Source organism: Leptonychotes weddellii, chromosome 7, assembly GCF_054177405.1.
Source record: "Leptonychotes weddellii isolate Sample4059 chromosome 7, ASM5417740v2, whole genome shotgun sequence".
NCBI lineage: Eukaryota > Metazoa > Chordata > Mammalia > Carnivora > Phocidae > Leptonychotes > Leptonychotes weddellii.
In genome coordinates, this window is record NC_138375.1 from 27,491,081 (window position 1) to 27,505,790 (window position 14,710).

The 14,710-nt window shown below is 40.8% G+C and overlaps 1 protein-coding gene across 1 annotated transcript; it reads left to right on the forward strand.

The window, feature by feature from the left end:
- The first annotated feature begins 3,182 nt into the window (after positions 1-3,182).
- LOC145722556 (lactosylceramide alpha-2,3-sialyltransferase) lies at positions 3,183-4,564 on the forward strand. The gene has a single exon (XM_081826031.1). It carries the CDS (start codon positions 3,279-3,281, stop codon positions 4,449-4,451), a length of 1,173 nt encoding a protein of 390 aa, XP_081682157.1. The 5' UTR covers positions 3,183-3,278; the 3' UTR covers positions 4,452-4,564.
- The last annotated feature ends 10,146 nt before the right edge of the window (positions 4,565-14,710 follow it).

A 14,710-nucleotide genomic window follows, 5' to 3' on the forward strand; every position in this document is an offset into this window, starting at 1 on the left:
GGGGTGATATGTTTTAGGAGAGAAATCAAGCTGAGGAACTATAGAAATACAGTAAGAAACTCCTCTGGAAAATACATGGAAAAAATTCAAATGAAGCTAAGACTTCACAGGAATATGCATACCTCTTAATACATTCTTAAAAAAAAAAAATAGATGCTTTGTCATGCTCAATGAAGCTAGTTCTTCTTAGAGAACCAAAGAAGAACAAATTGCAACTTTTCTTCCAGCTGAGAGAGAGAAATTTGTCTTGGTAGGTTTTCTGCAAAGTTGAGTGAGGTTCAGAATTAGATGGTTATCTCTACACTGAAGCCCACACTGAAGATGTTTTCTGTACAGTTCAAGTGGAGAAAAAATTTGGAGGTGACAGCCCAACCCATGCTTCCTATCTCTGAGAACCTCTCCTGCCACCATCATAGGGATGGGACCTTATGGCATATGTTTATTGTGTACACTCTCCCTCATTGTCTAAGCTGATGGGATGAGTGGGGGACACCCGACCCAGGCTGAACCAAGCAAATCTTCTTTTCCCAGAACACAGGATTAGAATTCTAAAATGCTGGCCAGATTCAGCTAAACTTTTGAGCCAGACTCTGATGTGAAATTGGGTGTCAGGCAGAAGCATCAAAGGCTAGTCTGCAGAAAGGGAAAAATAGAATGCTGCACATATGCCGACAAAGGCAGAAACAAGAGACCATGCGGTCCCAGAGAGGCAGAGGAACTGACTTTGGGTCTGATAGCTCTACAGTTTCTGGTATAATTTCTTCTAAGGCTATACATTTCTCCGTTATTATAAAATATCCTTCTGGATCCTGAAAATAATTTATCTTGGGTATTTTGTTTTAGAAAGCCTTAAACTATAACACGTTTTTAAAATGTCATATGAATATCATTCACATTATTACATACAAATGCCCCTTTAGCCAGAGAAGAGAGAATTCTTAAATTCCAGCATAGTAGGGGCTCACTAAGTATTTGTTGTTGAATGAATGAATCTTTCTTTGACAGGTATTTACTGAGCCCTATTCTAGTATCGAGATAAGTCACGTATTAATCCTGTGTTTCCAAAATTAATGATTAATGCTCTTGGAAGATTGTACCTTTCATCAAAAATATAAATGAAACATTTTTATGGATTTGCTAGAACACATGGCCTACATATGCCATGCAGTTATATTTGTATTATTTCCTTATAAGAAATTTATTGTCTCATAATAGCAATTAGGAGAAGAAAAATGATGTTGGGCCTTTGAAGATGTAGTTTATAGAAAGAACCAGCAGTTGAATTGTCTACATGGGAAACATTTCATTTAGAATGTATTCACTCCCAATACTGAGATGCTCTGTAGATACCTGAATGTAAGGTTAAAATTATTTTCCTTAATTTTAGAGTTAGACCTGGAATCAAATCCTGTTCAGTGACTGGAGAGATAAATTTAGTGCTTGTCTAAATTGCATGACATTGTTTCCAGAATTACCTTAAAATTGTTTGTGATCATCATGTCAGCTGCCAGGAGGAGAAAAAGTTGATCTCTACTTGATCCCTTTACCTTCCTGAGTGACCCCACCCGAGGTTGATGTACAGGGGTTCTTAGGGACAGAGGTGGGGTTCATTAACCTCAGCTGGCCTTCAGACTGATAGAAACCAGTCATTTGATGGGATAAACGGTGGCTTCTGGTTATTACCTCATTAGCTACACAGTTTGGCCTAGAAACTTTATGAAAATTAATATGGCAAGGTATTTCCTGAAATATTCAACTGTAGCTGCCTATTTTAAGCCCCAAATTGACAATAAAATAATTATTATTCTGTGATTTTGGAAGGATAAGTGCTATATATTTTCTAAGGCTGTATGCCATTTCAGGGTTTTCTTATGCCTAAATTTATGTAAGAAATTGCGATTTTTATTAGCAATATTATTTCTGTTAAATAAATTTAAATAATCAAAATAATGAGAGAGTAATTTAAAGATGTGAAGGAAAACCACAAAGACAGTTTTTTGTTTTTTTTTTCCTAACATGCAGAGTCAAATTCTCATTTAGTTCAGGGAAATAGTTGGGTCTGTATTTACCACCAGTCATGGCAGCAAAGATGTTTATGGGAAAGCAAAGGGGATTTATTTTCCTCATCTTTCAAAAAGTCCAGAAGTAAGTGGTTTAGTGGCATTGGCTCAGTGTCTTACGGATGCCAAGGCCAAGGTATCTGGGAACATCTGGGAGGAAAAAGGGGTAAATGGTGCCAGCCTGCGAGGTCTGTCCTTTAAACCCCACCCACAAGGCTCCTGCTCACGCCTCATGGCCTAGAACTCTGTGTGGGAAGAGCTCACACCTCCCAACGAAATGAAGATTTGTGAAGAACAGGGGCAGTGACTAACAAGTCTGCCCCACTATCTCCTCAAAGTAAAGGTGAGGGGTAGTAGCCTAAACATCCCTAGAAATTAACACCTCGCTACTGATGTGTATCGGATGTATTGCCCTAAAAGTATCTAGAACTTGTTTGAATCTATTTCTGTTTTCAGGCAATCTACTTACTGCCACAGCCAAACTCAGAGGTGGTTGTTTCCAAGTTAGTATTTTTCAGGGGGAAAATAAGAACACAGTGGTCAGACAGTTATGAAACTTAACCATTTTGTGGTCCTTGCTCACTTGCTAAAGAACAACATGGGATCATTAATACCTGAAGAGACTTCCCTGTCTTCTCTGTTCCTCATCCCTCCACACACCTACCTGTGTTCAAACCTTTCATAGAAATGAAATTCCAGGGGCGCCATGGGTGGCTCAGTCCTTAAACGTCTGCCTTTGGCTCAGGTCATGATCTCAGGGTCCTGGGATCGAGTCCCGCAGGGAGCAGGGAGCTTGCTTCTCCCTCTCCCACTCCCCCTGCTTGTGTTCCCTCTCTCGCTGTGTCTCTCTCTGTCAAATAAATAAATAAAATCTTAAAAAAAAAAAAAAGAAATGAAATTCCATCCCCCCACTATGAACCAGACTCTGTCCTTCTCAGAGGTTCAGGATATACAACAATTTGTGATTGAACTGAAGCAGGAATTTAAATCCTGTACGTATGCTGGACTGGATTCATTTTCAGTGTTTCTCAAAGTTTGGCTCAGTGACCACCTGCATTAGAAAGGCAAGCTCCTAGCGGGGCCCGGGACTGGCGGCCGGCCGGCGCCCCCTCCCTAGCATGCGGGCGAAAGCGGCGGGCGAAAGCGGCGGGCGGCGCAGAGCGGCGTCCCCTGCAGCTGCGAACCGAGGCGGTGGCGGCGGCACCTGCCGGCCGAGCAATGCCCAGTGAGTATAACTGTGTGAAACTGAGAAGCGATCGCTCAAGACCCTCTCTGCAATGGTACACCCGAGCTCAAAACAAGATGAGAAGACCCAACTTGTTGATAAAAGACATCCTAAAGTGTACATTGCTTGTGTTTGGAGTGTGGATCCTTTATATTCTCAAGTTAAATTATACTACTGAAGAATGTGACATGAAAAAAATGCATTATGTGGACCCGGACCGTGTAAAGAGAGCTCAGAAATACGCTCAGCAAGTCTTGCAAAAGGAGTGCCGGCCCAAGTTTGCGAAGAAGTCGATGGCGCGGTTGTTTGAACACAGGTACAGCCCGGACTTGCCACCTTTCGTGAAGGAGGCCCCCAAAGTGAATGAAGCCGAGTACAAGTACGATCCTCCTTTCGGATTCCGGCAGTTCTCCAGTCAAGTCCAGACCCTCTTGGAAATACTGCCTGAGCATGACCTGCCTGAACACTTGAGAGCCAAGAGCTGTAGGCGTTGTGTGGTTATTGGAAGTGGCGGAATACTCCACGGACTAGTGCTGGGCCATGCCCTGAACCAGTTCGATGTTGTGATAAGGTTAAACAGTGCACCAGTTGAGGGATATTCCGAGCATGTTGGTAATAAAACTACTATCAGGATGACTTATCCAGAGGGCGCGCCACTGTCTGACCTTGAATATTATTCCAATGACTTGTTTGTTGCTGTTTTATTTAAGAGTGTTGACTTCAACTGGCTTCAAGCAATGGTAAAAAATGAAACCCTGCCATTTTGGGTGCGGCTCTTCTTTTGGAAGCAGGTGGCGGAAAAAATCCCACTACAGCCCAAGCACTTCAGGATTTTGAATCCAGTTATTATCAAAGAGACCGCCTTTGACATCCTTCAATACTCGGAGCCCCAGTCAAGGTTCTGGGGCCGAGATAAGAACGTGCCCACCATCGGTGTCATTGCTGTGGTCTTAGCCACACGTCTGTGTGACGAAGTCAGCTTGGCAGGCTTTGGATATGACCTCAGTCAACCCAGAACACCTTTGCACTACTTCGACAATCTCTGCATGGCTGCCATGAACTTTCAGACCATGCATAATGTGACAACGGAGACCAGGTTCCTCCTCAAGCTGGTCAAAGAGGGCGTGGTGAAGGATCTCAGCGGAGGCATCCATTGTGAATTCTGAACACGGAGCAACCTCATCTAACAATGCAACTCCAACCGTGAAGGCTGGGTTTCACAGTCTTCTCGATGCATTGCATCCTGCAAATCCTTTGAAGTGCAGCTGGTGTTTTTAACTTTTAATTTGAAAAACGAAAAACAAGTTTCGCTCTTCCCACTTTGTCCCCCCCCTATTTATTTGAGGTCAGTGTTTTTGCACAACATTTTTGTAAGATAATTTTGAGAATTGAATTGGAAAGACTTTTCAAAGAGAAAAAAAAAAAAAAGAAAGGCAAGCTCCTAGACTCCTAGGACACATTTGAAACCGAGTCTCTGAGGGAGAGCTGAGGAAAGGTGCTGGGCTGCTGCTGGCTCCAGGACGGCAGGGGAGATCCGTTTTCCCTCCACTCCTGCACCGCCACGGCCTGGCATGGTGCCTGTTGTGGGTCGGCACTCACAATTATGATGAAGTCATCCTTTGAACACAGTTCACTGTCTTTTCTCTTTAACGTACGCATTTGTCAGTGCATTCCACTGAGTGTCAGTTTCTGAGTGTTTCATATTTCAGACAATTCTGAGCACTTCTTCAAAGCTGAATATTTCATGTAAGGATGGGATGACTTTCCCTTAAATGTAGTTTGTTTGTCATCGATGAAGTGGAAACTTTCTTTTGTCAAAGGGACAAAAAGTCCGTATGAATCTGAATGTGCAGTTCGCATGTGGGCCAGGGGTGTCTGTGTGTGCACGAGTGTGTTTTCTTCAGCACACACAGAGCTGCTGGGTGTTTGTGCGCGGAGGACACATATGTAAAGGTATTCCTAGTCACAATTTCCCAATTCCCGCATAGGACTCTAAACTTTTATTTCTCTGTGAAAGGTTGTAGATATAATATTGAACAATTTGGGCAGAAAAAGAGACCTTTATTTTTTATAAAATCCTTGAAATTCATTATATGTTCAATGCTAGCAGAAACAAGAAATTACCCCCCAATACAGTGAACTTTAAAAGGCTTCAGAAAAATACAAATTGGCATAAACTTCATAAGTAATTATTAGAAACAAGTTTTAAGCAAACAGATAATTTAGGAAATTACTAAATTGATGAATGGCTTTTACAGAAATTAATTACAGAAATTGATTTCTGGAGAATTGACCTAGAATTCTTTCTACATGTATCAGTTAGAATCAAGTTGGATAGCCTACAACAGAAAACACAAGTGACAGTGGCTTAAGATACAGGTTTATTTTCTCTTTTGTAAAAGAAGTGGGTCTGCAATCCAGACTGTTATGGATGCTTATAAGATCATCAGTGTTGCAGGTTCCTTTTATTCTTCTTCTTAATCATCCTTAGGGCTTGCCTTCCATCCTCAGGGTTGCTTCATGGTCTAAGATGGCTGCTAAGTCTCCAGCCATCACTTCTAGGGTTTACACAGGAAGAAGGAAAAAGGGAGAGGGGAGCAAAGGACAAAAGGACATATACCAGCTGCCTAGTCTTCTTTTAAGGAGTTTCCCTTAAAGTCCCACCTGACAAGTGCCACTTACATCTCAGAAGTCACTCCTAATTACAAGGGCGGCTGAGAAATATAGTCTTTCAGCTGGTCTCATTGTTTCCTGGAATAAAATTAGGGTTAGTTTGGCAAGAAAGAAAGGGATAATGGTGGACAGTCTTAGCCACACTACACCAAAATCCTGAATTGTTTCTGTACATCAGGGTCCAAATTTTAAGGAAGGAAGGAAAGCTCATGCCATCCTTTGGGAACTTACAAAAAGGATGAGTTCTTAGGTCACTGGCCTAAAAAAGGGACACTGACAACCCAGTAGGCAGCTATTAATCTAAAGTCACAGGAACCTTCCAACTTGAGGTGAATAGTGAAAAGCTGGCTCAAAGATCTCTCTGGCCTTTATGCTCATGTCTGCCTGAGAATCACCAGACTTAATGCAATCCCAAGTGATATGATAAAAGGTGACAGAAGAGAGGGCAGAAGAAACAAGATTACTATTATCCCCCAAACTTTGAGGGATGACCATGAAAAGATGTGTTTTTTCCCATCAGATTTGCTGAGGTGTAGATCAGATATGGAATTACTTGTTATGCAGTGTAAATGGTTATATTAAGCTACAGCATAAACTGTTGGATCCTTTGAGCTCTTGGTTGAGTTGGCCATGCTTTGGGACAAGGACGTGGGTTTTTTTCACATAAAGCCTCTACTGCTTCAGCACGGGAAGTGCCATGAGTGGAAAGTGCTCAGTGCAAAGGATAAGCTTCCTGCTTGATGAGTCTTTCATCCAGAACAACACGATGCTACTGGCCCATCCTGGGTGAGGCATGGGATTTGTGCAACATCTCCTGTAGTGGTGTAGAGTTTCCACTCCAGTATTTGTATTCATATTCACTTTTGACATCGACTTGGGCTCTGCCGTAGCTCTGAGCATTCTGAAAACAGGTAAACTGAATGTGTGATAGACACTCCACTGGAGACAGTCTCCTGCTGTCTGTGGCATGCAGGGACTTTACAGAAGTAAGACACACCAAATAAATTGAAACCATTGACAATTGCCTACCTTCTTCCAAAAGTCTTTGGATTATACACGCTCGACCAATTCTACTTCCTTCCTCTTGCTCCCTCCTTTTTCTTTCTGCCTAGAGCCGTCTGTTATTCTGATCTTTGCTCCAAAGTCACCAAAAGTTTCTGGAGCACCCTAAACATGCTCAAGTCCAGGCCCAACTTTCCTTTGACATACTGTGTTCTATGAGTCATAAAAGATTTTTATCCTTTTTTGGTTTACCCAAAATTATGCTGCAAGTACCTATGTTTGTGGGGGGGGGTAAATCCTTGGAAAGGTAGCTGGGGGAGAAAATACTGTGACAAGGGGGCCATGAGGAGGACAAACTAGGGGCCCCTGGGGCTGGAGTGGGGACAGTCAGGAGCCTGTGGGGCTGCAGTCAGCAATTCCACAGGGCAGGTCTGAGGACAGCCTTGTATGACGGCCCCTGCACGTCGGCCATGGATCTGCCTCCCAAGGACCAGAAGCTGCTAGATACATCATCTGCCTCCCAAAAGAAACTTCAGGTATTGACATTGCTGTTGAAGGGCTTATAATTGTGTCAGGACTCGAATTTTGGGTGGAGAGTTTGGGGGTTGTTGTGGTGGAGACGGTGGAAAGAGTGGAAAAGCCATTCAACTGCTTCTCCTGAGGATGGAGGACAGCACTTGTGAAATAGAAGCATAACTTGAGCCACATATCCATATATATAATTTTACTTTTTCTAGTGGCCACATGAAAAAATTAAAAAGACACAGATGAAGTTCATTTTAATAATATATTTTATTGAATGCTATACAGTTGACCCTTGAACAACATGGAGGTTAGGAACACTAACCTACACACACACACCCCCGCCCCATACAGTCAAAAATCCATGTATAACTTTTGACTTCCCACAAAACTTAACTGCTAATAGCCTACTGCTGCCTGGAAGCCTTACCAGTAACATAGACAGTTGATTCACACATGTCTTGTATGTTACATGTATCATATACTGTGTTCTTCCAATTAGGGAAGCTAGAGAAAAGAAAATGGTATTAAGAATATCATTAGGAAGAGAAAAAAGAATCATGAGGAAGGGAAAATATGTTTACAGTCCTGTACTGTATTTACCAAAACAAATCTGCGTGTAAGTGCCTCACAGAGTTCAAACCTGTGTTGTTCAAACCTGTATCAACTGTACATCCCAAATATTATAATTTTAAAATGTAATCAAATATAAAAATGTTAATACTTGGCGATCTTTTTTTTTCCCTCTTTGTACAAAAGTCTTCAAAATCTGGTGTGTATTTTGTACTTACAGCACATTGCAATTCAGACCAGCTACATTTCAGGTGCTCGGTAGCGACACGTGCTAATGGCTGTGATATTGATCAGCACACTTCTAGGAAGATCCATTGCTTCAGTATATCAGAGCTACTTTCATCTGTCTTCCCCATGTCCCCCCTCTCTCTCAGATCATTCTGAAATCTCTCATTTCTTTCTACTTGCCCCCTTTTTCCCCAATTTCTCTTCCAATATTCTCTCTTTCTCTTTCTCTTCTTTCGTATAGCAATGACCTTATAAGTCACTTCTGGAATCATGAGAAATGACAAGAGAGGCAGGACCAGAAAGAAAGGGACAAAGAGAACTTAATTTTATGGTCTAGTAGAAGGAATCTGGGACAAATGTTATGCAGTTCTAGCTCAAACCATGCCACATCAAGCTCCAGGAAGAAATAATATTTGTAGGTGAATTGTGTATGCATAGGAGTTTATTAAATTAATTTCAGTCATAGTGAAAAAGAAATACTAATTCTCCTCTATGACTTAATTACCTGATGCCCATGTATTGTTACATTTTCCAATAGTAACCATATGGGATCTTTCAGTTGCATAGAATCTATTTAATTGCTCGATCTCTATGAATTAGTATCCATGCCCATGCAGAACATGTAGGAAACATTTTAGATTTTCCATTTCTCTTTGTTACTTGAAGCCTCCCAGCTCATATCCATATTTCTTAGCAAACAGGAAGAAGACCTACCCTTTTCCTTCTTCCTCTTTGATATTCAAAGACAGTTGAGCAGAACATAGAGGGTCGTGTAATGTGGTGGTTGGCTCTGAACTGTGAGATGTAGGTTTTGCTGGGGCTGAAAGCTCTTTTTCAAAGTCTTGAATGTATAGGAAGTCTAGCTTGGGCTCTCAAAGACATTAGATTTTCCCCCAATTTCCTAATTTTGCTGTGGTCCTATAGTACTCACTAGTACCTATTGTTAAATCCATCAAAGATCATTTTTGGTTGATTCTGGGCATTTTTCTTAATTATCCCAACTCTTCCCTCTTGTTGGAATGCATGATGGCTATAAACATCCTTTCCAGAGTTTGGATTTGGGACCCTATTGACATGCTGCCTCAAAGTCCTGATCCATAGAATTAAAATAAGTCAAACCATTGTTCTGCTTCTTAAATAGAAATCAGTTGGTTGGGTGAGTATTTTGATTGCTTATTCCTACATTTAGATATAATTTTGGCTAGATTGCCTTTTCCTACCATGTGTTAGCTTGACATTAAATGTTACTCTCTTTTTGCTTTAGCCTCACTGGCTATGCTGAGCCAAAGCTTGTGTTGTTTTTTGTCTAGCTTATCCACCACCCACTTCATTTGACCTTACAAACATGTTTAAATAGATTTTTCGGATAATGACCATTTTAGCTGGCAACTTCCCGTTTAGATATTATAGCAGGCACAGTGCAAATTAGAGGGCAGAGCAAAAGCACTAAGAATCATGAGACCCTGGATAAATATAGTAGAACCGCTCAGCCTTGGTAGGACAAGGCTGGGTTCTGATCCCAGTTTACCCACTGACTCAGTGAGTGACTCTGGGTAGGCAGAGTAAAACAATCATTGGTTTCATCCACCAGTGACTAAGTCATGTTGATCTCAATAATGGGGGCCAAAGAAAGAGTTTACTGTCACAAAGACACCTCATTTCCATCCTGGGTGTTTCACTGTTCCCTGGACTTTCCTCTCAGTTCATGCTGAGGAAAACAAAGACACCCTTTATGCACTATAGAGGGGAGACAGGGTGATCACCAGCTGGTCTTATCAGCAATAAGAAAAATCTTTCTAAAGGTTAGCAGATGGGTGAATAGGAAGACCCAGTCAACCTGGTATTAAAAGGGGGCCTTTAAAAGGTGGCTTTGTTCAATTTTGTGTTCTCTTGATATAATGTGCTTTTACTGCTCTATGATTTCCGTAATAACCCAGGTCCACAAGTGATTCAGACTTTCAGTAAAAAGCCTAATGTTCTGCTCAGCCCCAGCCCCAGCCCCAAATTTTGCATACACTAGCTGCCCAATGGATGTTGAGAGAGTGAGTTAATGAAGAGGTGAAGAATTAGGCGTGACTAAATTGCAAATAGCCTTGTTTACATTCTTTGACAGCAGATTCACTTGTGATTTCCCAAGTGTCAGAGTTCTCAGATCTGAGCTTCTTCAGGTCTTCCTTTTTCTAATTTCCAGAGTAAGGGCTGACTTAGGAAGCACTTTCAGTTACTTTCTGTGTTCAGTTATTTGCAAGAGATCATACTTTTTTGACCTAGAAGGGAAATGTTTGGGATAAATTTTCACCAGTCCTTATTAAATAAACTGAGCATATGCCCCTCCTCATCCCACAGAAATATATTTCCATATTTTCTGAGTTGGAACAAAGGAATGAGAAAGTATAATATATAAAACTGTATAGCAGTTTAATGAACAACTGGATTTTTTTTTCCAAAGTGCATACAAACAAATCTGTGTATTAGAAGAAAAAACAACTTGTAAAACAAATGATAAAAAAAGTTAACCAATCCAGATTTTTCCTTTGGAGAGAGAAGAAGCAACTTCAAATGGTTGAATGATATTACTATTGACTAGTTAATAAACATGTCACCTTATACCATTTAGTTCCTTTACACTTTTTTTTCTTTTACCCCAAATACCTTTATGTCCTCATAAAAATTGCCTGAGGCAAGTGGGACAAATGTAAGGCTCTGCTTGAGCAGAGGTGGTTACTGAGCTTTGCCAGGGATCTTGCAGTTCATTTGTGAAATTATTATGTGTGTGTTTGGGGGGGGTATATCTATGTGTGTGTGTATAAAATGAATAACCTGGGGCAGATTCTGAATGTTCATTAAGTGGTAGGAGTTCAAGCAGTGATGTTATCACTTCACTGTATTGGGGAAGGCTTTTTGAAGGAGGGTGTGTTTATGAATTTAAGGGATTAATGAAGCTAAAGCAAGTGGAGAGGATTGATGTTGGTGGATCAGGGATGCAGAGAAAGGAGCAAAACGAAATACCGGTAAGTCTAATGGTTTTCAAGGTTCCTTTGGCCAGATCGGTTTCCAAGTACAGACTGTAACTTAGACTTTGTATGTACTGATTATATTGAGTTTGGGTCCTGTTATGACTGTCACAAAAACCAGATTCTGATAGTTTCCTGAGACAGGCATTGACAGCTTTGGAACAAACTTCAGCTAAAGGATACAGCATCTCTGACCAGGAGAGTAGGGGACACTGCCCCGCTCTGCTCAGATCCCCTCTGATCCATTTTGCCGTTTTGGTGTTCTTGTCTCAGGCTTCTGTGTGTTTTGTTTCTGGGTTCGCACTTGTGACTCTCTCAGAAGACTGCTCCTTTGTTTGCCTGCGTCCTGAAAGCCAGAGCACCCGAGGGTTTATATCTCCCTGTGCAGCCCTTGGCCAGTGACTGACTGGCAGAAGAGAATGAAAGCCCAGACCCGTTGCCTCAATTTGGGATAAACTTGGAAGTTTAATCCACACTCCAGAGTTCTCCTGAAAGATCAGGCTCAAATACCCTTTGTGAAATTTTCCCTAAAATCACAGCTGTACTTGGGTTTTCCCCTTCCTGTCCACCATCCATCTTCCTCTACCCCCTTATAAAACAAATCTTCAGAATCGGCATCTGGGAGAATTGCCTTAAAATAAGGAAATATGCCAATCTTCTAATGTGGGTAAAAAGTCTGTAAAAGAAAGCCAAGAGGGAGGAGGTAATGATGCAGCTGAACCAGAAATGAATCTCTTATTATTTTCCAGCACAGGAAGACTCTACTATGTATCCTTTCTTCTTCCAATTCTAAAGCAATAGAAGTTTGGAGATAGTGAACTCTGATAACTATTCCCTGAATAGAAATGCACAAGCCTTTCCCTCCATCCTCAACATCCCAAATACAATGTGTTCATAATACGCAATTTGGAAATGATGATGACCAAAAGCATAATCATAGTCAGAGCCCTGTATCACTGCTCCATACCCACACATCCTCTTGCTCATCTCATCGATGTTTACCAGGAGGCAACTTGCCAGAAAGGAAATCAACTGTGGGGGCTGCACAATTCCAGGAGCCAATCCATCAAGAAGGCATTTGTGCCTTTCAGACATGGGGGTGAAGCAGAACAAAAGTGGTGTCTGTTTGCTTGCGTCATGGGAACAGCACGGAGAGAAATTGCTGCTGACCAACCAATGACAGTTGGTGGAGCCCAGACTTTTAACACCAACTAGTTGCCCATCAGGAAGGCTATTCAAGAGATGAACCCACCACCATGACTCTCTTTTCTTCTGTCTTTTTTTAGGAGTGCCAATCTGTAATAGGCTGTCCTCATGTGATGATTACTCCATTGCGCATCCACTGACACTAGTGATGTACAGACTTTCCAAAGTTCAACTGTTCACAAATAATCCTGAGAGCATTTCTGGGTATAAGAAGGGAACTGCTGTGACATATGGACCAAATCTAATGATTTGTCTGAAACTGATCAGCTGAATTTTTATCTCCTTTGTCCCCCTTCTAATCCCTTAAGAAATGTGAATCAGTGTTCCATTGTCCAATTATTCCAAAGCAAGGAATAATCAATAGCACTTTATACTTAAAAGAGGGGCTTTCAAAGTTTGTCACACAGAATAGGACGTTGTGAAGTCAATGGAAAGTAAGTTTGTATCTCATGAATTTTGACTTATCGAGATGTCAATCTTAATAATCGTTATTGTTAATTAATGACTGAATTCTAGAATATTTATACAAAAACTTATATTGAAAGAAATGTCACTTAGAAAATGTTTTGAATGCCTTGATAAAATTAAGATATGTTATTATTAGTGCCCTTATCCACCATTCCAGGAGAAAGCATATTTTGTTTAAAAAAAGACTATTTTGACACAGTTTGGTCATATGATTCTCTGATTCTTCAAAGATGGAGCTTTGTAATCACCACTGAAGGGGGTTTATCAATTCTAGGTTAGATGAATGAATGAACAAAATATAATATGGATGCATCCTTTATTCATCGTTTTATTTAGTACCTCTTTATGCTTTCTAAAATGTTATTTACACTGTGAATTGGTTTTCTAAAATTCTTTTAATGCAAAGGTAAAATTCAGTTAAGTCACTGTCTTATTGAAAATACGAAATTAGTAAAGCCTAAATCTATGAGATTCAAAATTTTATAGTAGTCAATATCTATAAAATAGATAATCCAGACTTTTCTCAGTTTATATGATATCTGTAGGACTTCAGCAGAAGAGAGGCCGTCTTTCCCACATACCTGTTTTTATCTGAAAGGAAATCTTCCCAGAATCCCCCAAGCAAGTCCTTATGTAACATTGGCCAAGATTGGATCCATGCTTCTTTCTAAACCAACCCTTGCTTTTTCTAAACCAATCACTAAAATTATAGTAATTAGTTAAGATTAATCAAGATTTGCTCCCTGAGTCAAGAAAAGGGGGAAGACCTGAACTAAAGGAAAGGAAGGGAGGTGTGGATGGTGGCCAAGAAACCAGACTTTCTGTTCCAGGGATCCAGCTTCTCCTGCCACTATTTTGGGGAGAGATGTGTTTGAGGGGTGTGATGTGACTTTTTGTAAGGGTGGTTGATAAGTGAAGATATGGGGCTATTAAAGTATGATTGATGGATGAACCTGTTTACCTTCGCTTCTCACTAATGAGTCTTCTAAAAGTCTTACTTTATTCCTTTGGGTGAAATTATTTTATCCAGATGACATGTGCAATTCTACCAAAAAATACTTAGGTCTTTATTTTGTACTTCAAAGGTTCTTGGTGGCAGGTCCAGAGTTCTGGAATTCACTTCCCCAGCTATTTTAACTCTGAGTAGAAGTTCTCACTGGGATTTGTGCAAGACCACGTTGTACTAGTGAATGAATCGTTTGACTATCACCATTGCACAAAATGCTGAATTACAAATTTAAAGAACAAAACAAGTGGAGAAAAAGAAGTTGTGAAGCCTCTAACTTGAACAATTTTATGTACAGATGGTATATCAATTTCCTATTGCTTCTGTAACAACTTACCAAAAACTTAAGTGGCTTAAAACAACAGAGATTTATTACCTTATGTTTCTGGAGGTCAGAAGTCTGAAATGGGTTTCAGTGGGTTTAAGCAAAGATGTTAGCAGGCTGTATTCCTTCTAGAGGCTCCAGGGAAGAATCTGTTTCCTTGCCTTTCCCAGCTTCTAGAGGATGCCTGTATTTCTTGGCTCATGGCTCCTTCCATCTTTAAAGTCAGCAATGGCTGGTTGAGTTGCTCTCACACTGCATCACTCTGATACTAACTATTCTGTCTCCCTCTTCCATGATTAAGGGACCCTTGTGATTACAATGGACCCACCCCAAAAATCCAGGATAATCTCCCCATCTCAACATCCTTAACTAAATTACCTCTGCAAATGTGAGGTACTGTCTTCATTC